This window comes from Tachypleus tridentatus, chromosome 5, assembly GCF_004210375.1.
Source record: "Tachypleus tridentatus isolate NWPU-2018 chromosome 5, ASM421037v1, whole genome shotgun sequence".
Lineage (NCBI taxonomy): Eukaryota > Metazoa > Arthropoda > Merostomata > Xiphosura > Limulidae > Tachypleus > Tachypleus tridentatus.
Window position 1 is genome coordinate 18,370,586 of NC_134829.1, and position 17,561 is coordinate 18,388,146.

At 33.6% G+C, this 17,561-nt stretch overlaps 1 protein-coding gene across 2 annotated transcripts in view; it reads left to right on the top strand.

The window, feature by feature from the left end:
* The first annotated feature begins 6,376 nt into the window (after positions 1 to 6,376).
* LOC143250235 (uncharacterized) overlaps positions 6,377 to 17,561 on the top strand; it is a 33,994-nt gene continuing 22,809 nt past the window's right edge. The window contains exons 1-3 of one of the 2 annotated variants that reach the window (XM_076500714.1): positions 6,391 to 6,495; positions 16,519 to 16,803; positions 17,036 to 17,122. In XM_076500714.1, the coding sequence (XP_076356829.1) occupies positions 16,792 to 16,803; positions 17,036 to 17,122 (99 nt within the window). In that variant the 5' untranslated portion in view covers positions 6,391 to 6,495; positions 16,519 to 16,791. Of the gene's footprint in view, positions 6,496 to 16,518; positions 16,804 to 17,035; positions 17,123 to 17,561 lie in introns of both variants that reach the window. The other variant, XM_076500715.1, reaches the window with a different exon arrangement.

Sequence of the window (17,561 nt, forward strand, 5' to 3'; positions counted from 1 at the left end):
AGGTTTCATTCGACTTTATGAATAATGTAATTCTAGAGGGAAGCATTACTTTTGACCAAGTTGTAGAGTTATTTTTCGCTTAGAAGTTTCTAGATGTCTTGATTCAATTTTGATTATGATATAACGACGGTGATTTAATCAGCATCGTTTAAGAGTGTGTGTGTTTTCTTATAGCAAAGCCACCTCGGGCTATCTCCTGAGCCCATAGAGGGGAATCGAACCCCCTGATTTTAGCGTTTTAAATCCGGAGACATACCGCTGTACTAACGGGGGACCGTTTAAGAGTGAAGTTAGGCAGAAAATTTAATCAAAAGAAAGTGCAAGAACTTTCCCAGTGATATAAATATTTAACATTTAGATGTTAGCAAATTTAACTAACTTCTCTCATATATATATGTATATAATATTTTACTAAAATATGTAAAGAGAACGGCACAACAGTTGTATGTAAGAAATATATTAATTGGTTTGAATTTCGCGCAAAGCTACACGAGGGCTAATTGCGCTAACCGTCCCTAATTTAGCGGTGTAATACTACAGGGAAGGCAGCAAGTCATCACCACACACCGCCAACTCTTGGGCTACTCTTTTGCCAACAAATAGTGGAATCTACCGTAACATTATAACGCCCCCACGCTTGAAAGGCCAAGCATGGTTGGTGTGACGGGGATTCGAACCCGCAACTCGTGGATTACGGGTCGAGTGCCTTAACCACCTGGCCATGCCAATACATTAATTAGTTAGAAAGTCTGATACATCCTATCTCTTTTATAAATGAATAATTTCTATGCCCGAGAAGGACGATTACAGCATATTAAACAAAAATATTGATAATAATAGTGCATTACGTTGTAAGTTTATCTTTGAAGCACATTGTTGTTGTTGTTATTAAGGAAAAAGCTTTATTCTACGATACGTGAGTGTAAATAAAAATGAAAATAAAATATGTTTGCCTTTTGAAAGATGACGAACAATTACACAGACTCTTCTCTGCGACGAAATAAATTACATATGCGATATCCATCTAAATTAAAGTACAATGTTTTAATAGCGCAAATAGTAATAACAGTACATTTTCCATTTATTAAAATAAACGTGGATTAGATCAGTAAAGTATTATCATGATGTAATAAGTTACTTATTATCTATTAAGCCCCCGCTAGTACAGCAGTATGTCTACGGATTTACAACGCTAAAATTAGGGGTTCGATTTCCCTCAGCAGATAACCCGATGTGGCTTTGCAATAAGGAAACACACACACGTTATCTTTTAAATATCATGTTTCCTCAGCTCGAAATACACTTACCACAAGACCTTATCTATTATAAACAACAGACCGAAAGAGGGCGTCAACTCGCACTTTCCTTAGGCTGCCCTAATTAGCTATGTAATCTATAATATTAAGTGAAAGGCCTCGTCTAGTGCAGCGTGCAGAAAAGTCTGGTTGAAATATTGTCATATGTTCTTCTTGACAAAAACTTATTATATTGTATCACACCCGTTTTTCTGAAATAGAACGTGCTTCGCATGGTTAGGCGTGATATAGCACGTGCTTTGATGAAGAGAGTATAATGTTGCTTGAAAACCTAAAACAACAACAACAAAAATGAAGTGCTTATACGCTATTAAGCATTGCTTTTGATATCTTTAAAGATACTTTAGTTTGGTTAGGCTAATGCAGTCTAGTTATATTATGCTTTATATACCCTAAGAACTTCTGCATTCTCATAACTTTCACGATCTACGGATTATTTGAATGAATTATAAAGAACTTTAGTAATTTACAAGAGATTTAAATCTCTTAATGTAGTACAATAATTTAGGACATATTGAAGTTTGTTTTTTTTTAATTTGCTGAATATCTCTAAATATTGTTGCTTTCTTGTAGCATCATCGACTTAAATGTTATACGCTCATACTACAAGAAAAATGTGCTTACAAGATTATTTCGTCCAAATTTGTACGTGTTTGCATGACTTATTTACATATAAATAATATAAAAACTTAAACGAAATATCGACTCGGAATCTGAGGATCGCTAGAGTTCGATTCCCCGTCGTACCAAACATGCTCACCCTTTCAGCCGTTGGAGCGTTATAAAGTGATGATCAATCCCACTATTCGTTGGTAAAAGAACAGTCCAAGAGTTGGCGGTGGGTGGTGATGACTAGCTGCCTTCCCTCTAGTCTTACACTGCTAAATTAGGAACGGCTAGCGTAGATAGCCCTCGTGTAACCTTGCGTGAAATTTAAAACAAACAAACAAGAAAAGGAATTCAACTGTGATGAAAACCTTGTCAAGTTGTTTGTCACGTTTGTAACATCCTGGAGTTGCTTGACAATAGAGGTCGTCTTGTCCTATATATAGAATCTCAAAGAAATACAAAATTTGTTCAAAAAATCTAGGGTCGTCTTATACAGTGGCAAATACGGTAATGTATTATTTTATTCGTTTATTTCAAATTATTTGACACTAAAAACGTTTAAGACAATATTACAAATTTGTTTCCCTTTTGTGCTGCCATCTATGCGCTTAAAGGGAATTAAAATTGAAGATTTTATATTTAATAAAAAAGTTTACTTTACACTTAGGTCTTTCTACAAGACAACTTTAGCGTTTTTGTAACCAACATTCATGACAAAGAAGAAATGATTTGACTATGTGCGAGAAATGTGTATATTTCGTGTTGAAATTTAATATAAATAATATAAAAAGTTATGAAATATATCTTTAAAGAAAATGAAAAAATGAAACACGAAATGTTGAAGCTTTTAATTTAGTAAGTCGGAGTTTCGGGGTTAATCTTTGTCAATTAGAAATAACAACAATGAAAACAAAGTTCATAGGGTTGACTAAGAGACCAGTATCTTATAAAATGTAATTTTTAAAAAGTAAATAACTTTATGAAATAAATTAATATTTAAATTTGTATTAGATGCACATACAATAATATATATATATAGTTGCTAAAATATATATAATTTACTTTATTAAAAATGAATTTAAATAAACCAATAATGTGCTTTCATACATAAGAATTGTGAAACAAATCGATTTTCATTTAAGAAATATGCTATGACGACGTCTTGTGAAAATAGGGATATATATATATATATAATCACTTAAGAATGCGAAGAATGTGGATATATTACTCATTTACTTCGGTTTATATTGATACAGTAAAAAAAGGCAACAAATATTCTTGATATCTCACGGGAATAACGTTCTTTTTGTGACAATGCAATAGGAAGCCTGTTTACGACTTAGTTCTGGTAAGTTTCAATGTGTGATAAAGGCGTGCAATTGAAAAGACAAACCTACCTGAAGTGAAAGATCGTCCAACGACTCGAGCAGATGAAAAACACTCAAGTTTGTACTTCAACAAAGAAAAATTTTACCAACAACTGTTTTTCATTCTCTTTCAAAGAAATATTTCCTTGCGAGCATATATATATATTTTAGACAGCATTACCTTTGAACAATAATAAGTAGATTACTACAAAAATGTTACTCAAAGAGATGAAAATATAGATTGTCTATTTGTGTATTTGCTTCAGAGAAAAACTACTTTGGTCTATCTGTGGTGTTACCACAGAGAATCGAAACAGTGGTGTAAGTCCGTAAACTTTTAACTGGCCCGGTATGACCAAGTGTGTTAAGGCGTTTGACTTCTAATCAGAGGGTTACATGTTCGAATTCCCGTCGCACCATACATGCTTGCCATTTCAGCCGTGAGGGCGTTATAAAATGACGGTCAATTCCATTATTCGTTGGTAAAAAGTTGGCGGTGGGTGGTGATGACTAGCTGCCTTTCATCTAGTCTTACACTGCTAAATTAGGGACGGCTAGCGCAGATAGCCCTCGATAAGCTTTGCGCGAAATTCAAAAAACAAGCAATAATTTTCCGAAGTTTGTTTATTTCAATCTGTATACTATTCTATTCTTTACAAATGTAGCTCTTTCAATATTTGAATAAGCTTTGAGTATATTTTCTTACATAGAAAAATGTTTTGCACGCAAGATTTTTGTTTGTTAAATGAATCTGCTTTTGAACACACGATGGCGCTTATTTCACATTAAATTATCTGAGATATGATATTTACATACATCGGTTAATTTCCTGTTTATTACTAATAATGTTGAGCTGAAATTGACGAGAGAAAAATAGTCTACTGAAGAAAGATGTAAATATAAATCCATCAAGAAGTAATATCTACGCAGGTTTTGTTTAATTGTACATATTTAATTAACAACATTTAAAAGTTAACTTGAGTTTAAAATAAATGATAAGAAAATATTAGGTTGACAAAACTTTACTAAAACCTTTTCTGATAATGTTATAAATGGCTAAATCGTTATGTTTCCCTCCATTAACGATAAAGTATCTAAGTTTGAAACGTATGTAATTTCACCTGGAAATATTTGTTAGACCAACACAAACTTTGTATTCTATCTCACCTAAAGCTACTGCTGGTAATGTAATCAGTATACATAAAAACTACAAACTAACAAGTATCAATTCGATAAAAAACATATTATATGCAACATATTTAAAACATTTACTTATGTTTAATATAAGTAAATGTTTTATTGTTGCATTTGTATAACATGGCAAAACATGTACTTACTCTCGACAATAAAACATACGAGTTTTAATTTATAAATGAAGAAAAGTTAATTATTTATTTTATAACGTTATAATTATACGAAGAAAACCATAAAATTACTCTTAAATTTTGAATTAATCTATTCATATTCAGTTCTTTTTATGTAAATACGTCTTTCTGTTAGTTGTCCTATAACTTCCGTGAGGGACTCCAGCAGACACTAGCACCATTAAGCGGTTAACACGACACTCTCCAAAATGATGTAATATAAGTTTTGTTTGTTTAGAATTTTGCGCAAAGCCACACAAGGGTTATCTGCGTTAGCCTTCCCTAATTTAGCATTGTAAGACTATAGGGAAGGCAGCTAGTCGTCACCACCCACCGCAAACTCTTGGGCTGCTCACTTACCAACGAATAATGAGATTAACAGTCATATTTTAACGACCCCACGGCTGAAAGAGCGAGCATGTTTGGTAGGACGAGGATTCGAAACTATGTACCTCAGATTACGAATCTTCAACAGACATACACCGGCTGCTACGTCATAAGGAGTGTTCCTGAAGAACATTTATAAATTCAAAATAGAAGCAACTGTGGGTGTTCTATTCCTTACTACTCTACATTAAACTTATCCAATGGTGAGAAAGTAATGGCTTTTATTTTTCCTGAAAACAAAATTTAATTTGTCATGTCATGAGAAAATATTTATTGATTTTAGATTACAGAATACAAATATAATGTTGTGAGAAATGAAAAGAATAACCGTGAAACAAGTGCTTCTAGTTATAACCGGGCCCGGCATGGCCAAGTGTGTTAAGGTGTGCAACTCGTAATCTGAGGGTCGCGGGTTGGCATCCCCGTCGCGCCAAACATGCTCGCCCTATCAGCCGTGGGGGGTGTTATAATGTTACGATCAATACCACTATTCGTTGGTAAAAGAGTAGCCCAAAAGTTGGCGGTGGGTGGTGATGACTAGCTGCCTTCCCTCTAGTCTTACACTGCTAAATTAGGAACGGCTAGCACAGATAGCCCTCGAGTAGCTTTGTGCGAAATTCAAAAACAAACAAACAAAACAAACAAATTTATAACCGTTCCACGAATTAATACCGGATAACCAGATTAACTTTAATTTAAAAGCAGTAAATGTTAGCTTGACATACACATGATATGTACGTGAGACAAAGAGGGAAAACTTTATGTTTTTATGAAAACTTCGAAAGTTATCGTAGTAAGCACTTGTAACGTTATTCTTATTAGAAATTCACATGTATGGTTAAAATAAATAAATTAAAAATTCTTTAGTTCGAAATCATATATTCACGTCTAGAAATATTAAAGTGTCTGACTGTCACAAATTTTTCACAAAGCTTAAATATCTGTGGAATTTTTCACATTTACAGATGCGCATAAAAATGTTAATAGCGACAAAAAGAAGTCCATCATCTCCCAAAGAAACTTGTTCAGATTTTATGAAAAAAAAATACTTATACGAAGTGAGAATTAGTTATTTATGCGTGTGTTTCATAGTAATGAGTTTAAGAATGATATAAGCTGTGTTCTCTATGTTTTGATCAAAGTCTGTTATCTTTGAACCACGATTTTATCAAGTGCATGGATATGCAGTTGTACGAGACACCCCTTATTGTTTCTCTCTTCCATTACAGACAGTAATAAAATAATTTTTTTTAATTTTAATTAAACAAAATAAACATAGATGGCAGGAGCATTACCACACTATATATATGACATGCAAATTTTAGTTAAAAATAAAAGTACTTTTCTCACGTTCTATCCTGAAAATGCTGGAAAGGTTTTAGCTTAGTTTTTAGGATTCACAACGAATTGAAATCTGTTTCCTAACATATAGATCTCCTCTCTTGCCTTCAGGTAATAATAGATAAGTGAACTAAAGTTATTTTCAACACTGAGTTTAATGTAAGTTTTAAGCGGGTAGGTACATGAACCTGATTTGAGAGAAAGTCAGCTATCTGGAGAATGTTAATTTAATTAAAATATATTTACTGAACCATTTTAGTTTCGCATTTAAATAATATCTGCCACTTTTATTCGTACACCTCTCCTTAATCTATATAAATCGTACCAAAGCTATTATATTTGTGTTTTGATTATTTGTTTAATTTATTACAAGAGTTTGGTTTGTTTTAAATTTCGCACAAGGCTACATGAGAATTATCTGTTTTATCTGTCCCTAATTTTGCAGTTTAATACTAGATGGAAGGTGGCTGGTCCTTACCACCCGCTGGCAACTCTAGGGCTACTCTTTTACCAACTAATGATGGGATTGACTGTCACTTTATAACGCACCCACTGCTGAAAGGGCGAGCATATTTGGTATGACTGGGATTCGAACCCACAAACCTCAGATTACGAGTTGAGATCCTTAACCACCAGGCTATGGCCATGTCGGGCCTATCCAGTGTATAAACTATTGCATTTTTTTGAAAATTATACTGAAAACGATATATAAAGACTGTTTTACGTCGAAAGTTATGTTTTTTCCTTGTACCTGTGGGCAAGTGACACTCCTTTTGATTTATATGTGTTTTTGTTTGTTTGAAGTTAAGCACAAAACTACACAATGGGCTGTCTGTGCTCTGGCTACCACAGGTAACGAAACCTGATTTATAGCGTTGTAAGTCCGAGAACATGCCGCTGTGTCACTAGGGGGCTTACATGTGTGAGTGGCTGGAATAACATTTTGTTCTTGTTTACGATTATTGTGCACCAGGATTTCTTTTAGGCTTTTGTCATATCTGTAATAAATAATTGGTAGATCCTTGAAAAATGATTTAGTGGTAATGTCTTCAGTATGTATTGTGTAATTGTTTAGTATAATATCTTTTATCTTCTGATTGGTTTAATGGTATGTTAGCACAAGTGGAACACGATCGGTATGCTCTTTCTTGGTTATATTGAGTGTTTGCTCCTGGTTATAAGTTAGTTAGGCCCGGCATGACCAAGTGTGTTAAGGCGTTCGACTTCTAATCCGAGGGTCGCGGATTCGAATCCCGGTCGCACCAAACATATTCGCCTTTTCAGCCGTGGGGGCGTTATAATATGACGGTCAATCCCACTATTCGTTGGTAAAAGAGTAGCCCAAGAGTTGGCGGTGGGTTGTGATGACTAGCTGCCGTCCCTCTAGTCTTACACTGCTAAATTAGGGACGGCTAGCGCAGATAGCCCTCGAGTAGCTTTGCGCAAAATTCGAAACAAACAAACAACACTGAAAGAAAACGAAATCATTTTACTTTTAAAACTACTCTAACTCAGGATTTGAGCATCTCATGTTTCGAAAAAGTTATCTAATTGTCAAAGATAGGAAATCTACAACTTCTCTTCAGTTAACGTTTTTATGATAATTTTCATCGCTCATATTATGTTTTTTGTTTCTCTTTGTACTTTCATTGAGTAAAAGGAAATTGTTTATATTGAGTTTGTGTTTTTTAACTGGTTAGAAAATTCCAAGTCAACATAATTGTTTACAAATTCGTTTAGGCCTCCTACAAATATTTTGATATTTCACTTCGGGTAAGGATAAGCTATTATTTGATGCGAAAAATGGAACTTATAACTCAACATTTATCCTTAAAATTATCCAGAATTATAAACCTTATTATGATAATCGAAATGAATAATTAATTTTGGAACTCGTCATTTAATCAACTCAGTAATCTCCAAACCATGAGCTAATATGTGATCAGTAATAACATTAATAAGGAACCTCATTAACCAAATTTTGTTCATTCGTAAGCACGTGGCTACAGAATGGCATATCTGTTATGGAAACCCGATTTTCTTTTTTGTTATTTTATAAGCCTTTGGACATGCCGATGGACTATCAGAGGCTTTCACCTCTGATAACCTTTCAACATAAATATAAAATAAGCTCTTACATAAGGTGTAAAAAAAGAAGAAGAAGCAAACTTAATTTGTCGTGTAGTTTGAGTTCTTCATAAAAGGTGGCGCAAGTAGACTTATAAAAAATAATAAAATTAAAATATATATAATTTTGCAACCTACCTTTACTATAAAATAATTAATACAAAAATGTAATGAAAGTGTGATATAAATAAGATGAAAATATAGCAAGTATATTCACTACTTGAGAATGTGACATTTCCAATATGGTCAATTACATGAACACTTCCGATATAACAAAAAATGCAGCAAACTATTAATTATACAACAGCTTTCCAACTATTTAAGTAGAACATTCAATTTGCCTTAAGATGAATACTTTCATATACAGACACGAGGACACTGTTTTAAATCTGAGAAACATACATACTTAACTAGTTACTGACATTGGAAAACTTGAGATAAGCACTTGTTGTTCAACTAAATTAGAACAAGACAGTTTGAACATGTGGTTAGTTTAAAGAGCATAAGGACTACACATAAGCAGGCACAATGTATAAACCTCTGTTGTTTTCACAAGACTAGCATTTAATGTTTCAATTACACCACTTGTACTTACTTTAAATTTGTATTCCCTTTAGCTTAATGATGACTACAGTAACGTAGCTGAAAGCTCGCAGTGAAAAGCTCTTACCGTAGAATAAAATCTACTCATTGTATGTTTATTGAGAGACATTAAACCAGTTTGTCACAAGACTATTATGTGTGTTTATAGTCCTCAGGTTAATAGTTTGTTCTTAAGCTAAAATATATCCGTAATGCGCGCCATCCTAAGATCGAATACCAAATGTTAACATTATAGGCACTTAATTTGAACCAAAGGGAAGAGAACTGACAGTAAAAATATGAAATTTTATTTACACGTTTACATTGAATGAATATATCCTAATGTCAATATCATGTATCTTGTAAACGTTTTTTAATCCAATGTTTTTAATTTCATAAATGAAAGATATCAATTCAAGAAAGTCGTGGAGAAAAAAAACTGAAATTGAGTTTCAGTTACTTGTTGCGTTACAATTTCTTTTTTATCGAGACGATAATGGCACATATTATTAATTACATGAATTTCAGTAAAGGCTTCTCTTTTAAAATTTTAAGAGTATCTGAAGGAGGTTTAAAATGCATAGGAAAATCTCCCTTTTTTATTTCACTTATGTAGTGTGGAAAAAATAAAAGCTAAGGTGTTTCTTCTTTCGCTGTTATCTGTTGCTTTCACAGTTTCTTAAAGAGAAATAAAACACTTTTATAAGAGTTTCTTTCATGATATCCTCCCAATGAAGTTTACTTGCGGTGGAAATGTTGGAAGTATGAACTCAATATGTGATAAAAGTAAAAGCAACATTGTTTACGTTATTGGTTATATATATACATGTTAGAGTAAACTGGGCTGAAAAAAACTAATAATGTTTATATTATTTTCGTTATTCATCCAAACTAGTTATCTCATGATTTCAGAGACTAGCTACCACATGCTATTTTCTAATAAATATGATTGACTAGCTGTTTAATGTGCAATGAAATAAAAATACTTTGGTTTATAATTTTGCTGTGAAAAAACTGACTTAAATAAAAATAAGACATGGGATTTAGTAAATAAAGTCTTTTTTTACAAGAAAAATATCATATAAGTACAGAATTATGATTTGATAGTTTCTTTTCCAGGTAAATTCATTGGAGGCCCGGCATGGCCAGGTGGTTGAGGTACTGGACTCGTAATCTGAGAGTCGCGGGTTCGAATCCCTGTCACACCAAAGATACTCGCCTTTCAGCTGTGGGTACGTTATAATGTGACGGTCAATCCCACTATTCGTATGTAAAAGAGTTTGCGGTAGGTGGTGATTACTAGCTGCCTACCTTTAGCTTTCACTGCAAAATCAGGGACGGATAGCGCAGACAGTTCTCGTGTCGCTTTGCGCGAAATTCTAAAACAAACAAACAAATTCGTTGGTAACTTTGATGTATTAACCCCGTCAAGGAACGCAATTTGAATTTGAGTCAAGAAATTTCACTGTTATATATCTATAGAGAACTTTATGAGATGAAAGATTTTTTGCTATTGTTTTGTAGGCTACTATTTTAAACAATGGTAAATAGAATATAAAGTTTAATACTTTTAGGTTAAAGAAAGTGAAAAGTATTTGTTCATGATAACTATTTACATTACTATTTAATTACTATTTCTTCATCAGAAGAACAAAACCAGTTTAAAATATTATTTATGAAGTAGATCAAACTAAATAATAACAGCTAGTACTACTATTGTGACTAGTATCTTACTGACTATATTTACTGCATAGGAAAAACAAACTTAACCACTTGGCAATGCCGGGGCTACTAACATTACGTCTATCATACATCCTATGATAAAGTTTAATTATTTGGTCATTCTTAAATGTAATAAGTTTTATCAACCACCAAATACTATAAGAGGAATGGCACTGATGAATTATTCTGATTAAATCGCAGCTTCAGAAATTACAAATAATATATATATTTCTCCTCAACTAATTATCATAATGTGTTCGTGGGTATAAAGACATGTTACATTCCAAATACGTCTGATCTTTGTTCACCTTCAAACCTTTGTACAAAACGTCTGGTTTTGAAGTTTTCATTCAAGCCATTCCACCATTATTATATACTATCGTTGTCCTGTGACTTTCTGAATTACGTACTAAAATTCTTTTAATATAATGTACCCAATGATCTGTAATCATAGTACGTAAGACTAAAGCTTATATTTTTCTCTGGAAAATATACCCCGATGTGTCAGAGGTGAGTGTCCGGGCTTACAACGGTAATGACCGAAGCTCAATTCCCGCAGTGGACAGAGCACAAATAGGTAATTGTGCTAAAAGCAATAACAGTATAGACCATTTCTAAACACATGGAACTGTTTTCCATATTATTCGAATATACACTTTCAAATCCATGTGTCATTTTGTAAAATGAGATTGTGCTTTTAATTGTAAAACATGAAAACCTAAATTCTATTGATTTGAAATACAATAAATAATGGAGAAATAACTGATTCATGTTAATTTTTCTGGTTACCATCGGAAGAGTTTTTCTAAGATTTCTTCGCGATTATTTTGAACATTTCAGTTTCTGAACTTCGTAGTCAATATCAACAGCTTTAATATAAAATTAATTATTGGTCAGTGTCATATATTTGGACATTCAAATGGTGACTATACTGACATTATGAAAATGAATTATAAAAAAATTATAGGGTAATAGAAATTGGAAACATCGAAGCACTAATATCGCTTCGGTAATTCACTGGTATACAAATCAGACATCTGATGATATTTTGTGTAATGTGATATGCAAACTATCGATTATTTAGTCTTTACTGTATAGTGGTATCATCGCATAACCATGATATATTTATTATTTTGAAGTAATTTACGGGAACTAAAACACTCCAGAATTTTCAGGATCCATGATTAGATCTTAATTAGATTGTTTGATGTCAAACAGAAAGCTACACAATTGACTATCCTTGCTCTGCTAACCACAGGTACCGTAAATCGACTTTTTTACGCTATAAGACTTATCGCTGAGCTAAATGGACAATTGTATCTTACAAGAAGACATTTGGGTGTTTCACTCGTATGTGAAGAGCCGCCAAATCAAGGGGCTTCCAGTGATACAGCTGTATTTTTGCGTACTTACAACCCCAGAAACCGCAGAAAGCGCTCAAGTAACTTTGCGCGAAATCCAAAACAAACCAAACTAAAAATCAATCTGGCAGTCTGTATAATCATTTAAATATGCGTTTATTACGCTTATATTAATAAACATATGAGTGTATTGTTCAGTTATTTGGGTAGCCTCATTCCCAACGATATATTTGAATTATCACAATCCAATATTTTAGATGAGGATATTTTATTTTCAATTTAAGACTTTCTTTTAATTCTTTAATTATTTTCCTATCATCATCATATCTTCGTATTTTCGAAACCTTTTTTAACAGTCTCAGGGTTCCTGGGTTTCTTTCTTCATGAAAGCCGATCATGGTTCAGTGTTTAGAGTGCCATACTTTGTGTGCGTTATAAGGGTGACGGTAAAATCCCACTTTTTGGTTAGACATATTGGCACTACTGTTGTTTACTAGCTGTTGTCACTCAAGTGTTACCACCACAAAATTAGTAACAGCTGCTATAGATATCCCTTAAGCAGTTTTACATGACTGTACAGAAACAACAAACTCTTCTTGAAATTTTGTCTAAAATACCAAAACTGTTACATGGAGTATCTATCCTCTGCTTATATTTTAATTAACATTTACATATTGCAAAATATATTTCTGTAGCGTAGTTCCAATTTATTATTTTATTTATATAAATTTGCCATGAAGGTCATCTGTTCCACGGTCCCTAATTTAGCACTGACAGACTAATGGGGAGACAGCTAGTCAACTGTATCTACCGTTGACTCTTAAGCTACTCTTTAGCAACGAATAACAGGATTGACCGTCGCATTATAACACCCTCACGGCTGAAAGAATGTATATGAACCGGTTCGATGAAGGGACTCGAACTTGCGACTCACAGATTGTAAGTCGAGTACCCTAATCACTAGTTCTATCAAGTTCTCGATCATACTGAGTGATCGTGTATACCTTTCCCTCTAACGTCGGCTTTCTTTGTGTTGCTTTGTCTGTTTTTCCATACTTATATAGTACCCCGGTGGGACAGCGGTAAGTTATAAATTTACAACGCAAAGGTTCGGATTTCCATTTTTTACGTTGGACACAGTTGGTAGCCCAACGAGATTCTGTTCTGAAGAAGAACGAACTGCACATCTACATGATTTTTTTTCATATACTGAGCTTTAGAATTTATCTATCAATTATACACACATATATATATCTTTTACTCTTTCTGATATATATATATATACTTAGGATGGTGGTTGGATTTCTAACAAGGATAAAAATTAAGGATGACTCTAACCAACAAATTATTTTCTGCTAGGATGTTAGTTTTAAACTTTCTTGAAATGCTTTGAGGTGATTACCATAGAGTTGTCTTCGTACAGCGAATGATATTAAGTGTTGTGATGTTGCTAGTTAAAGCACACATTTTAACCATAACTAGTCTTTCATAACTTTTATTATGTTATTAATTTATGTGTGTATTTTTTGTTTTTATTTTATCTTCTAAATGAAATATTTAATATTTTCACATACAATGTTATCCCACACATTTTTATCTTTAAAAACCTTCATTTTTTTCAGTTTATTGACACAATTGGTATAATTTTAAGTTTTATTTTTATTTATTTCGATCGTTATTCATGAAAGTTTGGTAAGTTTATATAGTTGAAATTTGTTATGAGTAACAGCTCTAGTTTTAAATTTCACAATGTAGATCAGGTTTTGGTTCATATACACACGTACGTATTTATAAACCATGAAATACTACAGTGTGAAATTCTCCGTGACAGAAAGAAATGAAATAAACATTTTTTTATCATTCATTCAAAACATTTGAAATGCAGCGCAACAGAAACGACAGGAATATAAAATAGGAAGATTTCAGAAGAGAGTAACGAACTGTTTGAAAAACCTACTTACCATCATGCAAAATGATTTTGCTTCTTAAAAAAAATATCTTTGGTTAACAAAATGTTTAATGCACTGCCTTGTCAACGTTAGGTTGAAAAAATCGTGAATTGAAAAATAATAATTTCCATTCTTAGTTCGATCGCGTAACTTCATCGTTATTTTAAAACTAAATGTTTTGATTTCTTTTCTTATAGTGAAAGTTATAAAGAGCTATTAATCTTGGTCATTTAATTATAGTGTGTCATAAGGACACCGATTATTGTACGAGTACTCAATATTTATCAATTTAAGACGTTTATTCTTTTCACTACTTACATTCTGTCTTTATTGCTTAATATGTTGCACTTAGAAATAAAATTGAAATATATATTAGAAAAATATTCAAATTCTTGAAGGATTTTGTTCTATATTAATGTTGCTGAAGAAGTAGAAAGACATATGAACTACCAACCTTTATAACCCGTCTCTTGTTTGGGTTTGTTTGTTTTTTTAATTTCTCACAAAACTACATGAGGGTTATCTGCGCTAGCCGTTCCTAATTTAGCAGTGTAAGACTAGAAGGAAGACAGCTAGTCATCGCCACCTACCGCGAACTCTTGGGGCACTCTTTTATCAACGAATAGTGGAATTGACCGAACATTATAACGCCTTCACGGATGAAAGGGATAGTATGTTTGGTGTGCCGGGGATTCGAACCCGAGACCCTTGGATTAAGAAACGAGTACCTTAACCACCTGGCCATGCACCTGGCCATGCTGGGCCTGCTTGGGTGGATGGTATGATAAGTAACACAAAAGTTCTAACTTTCACACAACGTATTTATAACATAGCATATTATTACACTATTCATTATTGCCATCGCACAATGTATATGTATATAAATATATACTTAAAACATGATATACATTGTGTGATGGTAAGAATGACCTTGTAGGAAGGTAAAGCGAAAACGTGGTAGCAATAGGGATGCTTTCTATTACCCACCTTTCAGGGCCCGGCATGGCCTAGCGCGTTAAGGCGTGCACTTCGTAATCTGAGGGTCGCGGGTTCGCGCCCGAGTCGCGCCAAACATGCTCGCCCTCCCAGCCGTAGGGGCGTTATAATGTGACGGTCAATCCCACTATTCGTTGGTAAAAGAGTAGCCCAAGAGTTGGCGATGGGTGGTGATAACTAGCTGCCTTCCCTCTAGTCTTACACAGCTAAATTAGGGACGGCTAGCACAGATATCCCTGGAGTAGCTTTGTGCGAAATTCCAAACAATATTACCCCCCTTTCAACACCCAGTTTTTACTGTCCTTTTCACAGTTTTTGTCATTAATTATATTGAAAGTCATTGGCCGCAGAAGTGTCTTACGGGCCGAAGTTGAAACGTCACGGGTCAAAGTAGGAAGTTAGTGTAAAGCAGGAAATGGATATTCAAATCACCCTTAAGGTGGCTATTGGAGTTGAAATTCCAGGTGTGTTTATGCATTATTACTATGTTGGTGGCCATTTCGTTTCATAGCATTCCTTCATAGTATTAGCACACTCTCTGACACACATAAGACGTTTGTGTATTGCATTCCTTCATAGTGTCAGCACACTCTCTGAGACACATAAGACGTTTGTGTATTGCATTCCTTCATAGTGTCAGCACACTCTCTGACACATAAGACGTTTGTGTATTGCATTCCTTCATAGTGTCAGCACACTCTCTGAGACACATAAGACGTTTGTGTATTGCATTCCTTCATAGTGTCAGCACACTCTCTGATATACATAAGACGTTTGTGTATTGCATTCCTTCACAGTGTTAGCACACTCTCTGATACACATAAGACGTTTGTGTATTGCATTCCTTCACAGTGTTAGCACTCTTTCTGATACACATAAGACGTTTGTGCATTGCATTCCTTCACAGTGTTAGCACACTCTCTTATACACATAAGACGTTTGTGTCCTTCTCCTCCACCATTTGCGCATGTTGTACTAAAGAAAATTTAAGAACTTTTTTTTTGTGTAAGGACATAGCGATCAAAGATTATACTTAACCTTAACTTGCGTAAAAGATAATAAATACTCAATAACAGCAGTAATGGGGGTAGAGGGGTTGTGAATGTTATTAACATAACCCCTGTTCCAAACTATTATCCCTAAATTTTGGTTGAAATTAACCCAGAGACCTAGGTTTAGTTAGATAACGAACAAAGAGACTGACATAAATTTAACTACTGAATTTGATAACGTCGGGCGCAAATGCAATTGTGAGTCTATGATTTTGATTTCTAATTGTTTTTTTCAATTTGCAGTTAAAAATAGGCCCATTTAAATATTTCTCAAGTCCTTACGTATACAAATAGATCATGGTATCAACATATAGGCCAGTACTTATAATGTATTTTTTGTTGTAGAGCTTGGGTCTTACGAGTTTGAACGAAGCGTCATAGTTATGGGTGGAGTGTACAAGTTTGCTTTCGTTAGTCGAAGCACGTGACAGTAACGCCTGGTACAGCAAGAACTTAATGAATAAAGCTATTTTTGAGCCTGTCTTGTGAATATGCTGGAATTACTACGTCACTGTTTAAGGTTTATATTAAAGGTTCATAGCTTTTTACCAATAACTGATAATTCATTCAACTGTAAATAAGCGAAAGGAAAGGTTCCGCTGCAACGTTTCACACATAATGGTTGTAAAGGTAAGAATGTGAGATCTGAATGGTTTTTTTACCGTTAGTTTTGAGTTGCTGTTAATATTTTCACATAAAATTGTCTTTTATTTATTTAAAATGAAATGAAAAAAAAACGATAAATGTTTCAAAACAAGAGAGATTATGCTTAGTTGGAAAACGAAATAAAATATATTATTTATTTTTCTTTTTGCTATTAAACGGGTTTGTCTTTTAATTTTTGCGATTCAATCGTTTACAGGGACTATTCATCGTCATAGCCATGTGTTTGTCGAACTTATCAGTACATACAGGAGGAACTGTTGCAGTATCCAAAAGATATCAAGACGTAAGTTGGACGTTTATAAGCTCATTTGTTTATTCGTACAACTTTCACACCCTAACATTTATTGTTCATAAAAATATGTGATATATACGTAAATATACAGCGCCTAAAACACTGTCTGTGGTATCCGAGCCAGTTAGATGAGCCCTGATATTGTGCGAAAGGTCTCCTCGGAACTGGATATGGCAGATGTAGTATGGTTGAAATATGATTACATATTATCTTTTAGTTTCAATCATGGGTTCTTAGAAACATTGTAAGCAACTGGATCCGCATATGAATCTTTTAAAAATAATGAAAATCTATAAGCTTGCATTAAATACTGGTTTCATTATTTCACGTAGAGACAAAAGCAATTTGACTAGTGACTAGTAGCCTAAAAAAACCATGGCTACTAAAATGGTGTTGGACAAATACTTATAAGTCAACATAAAAACATATA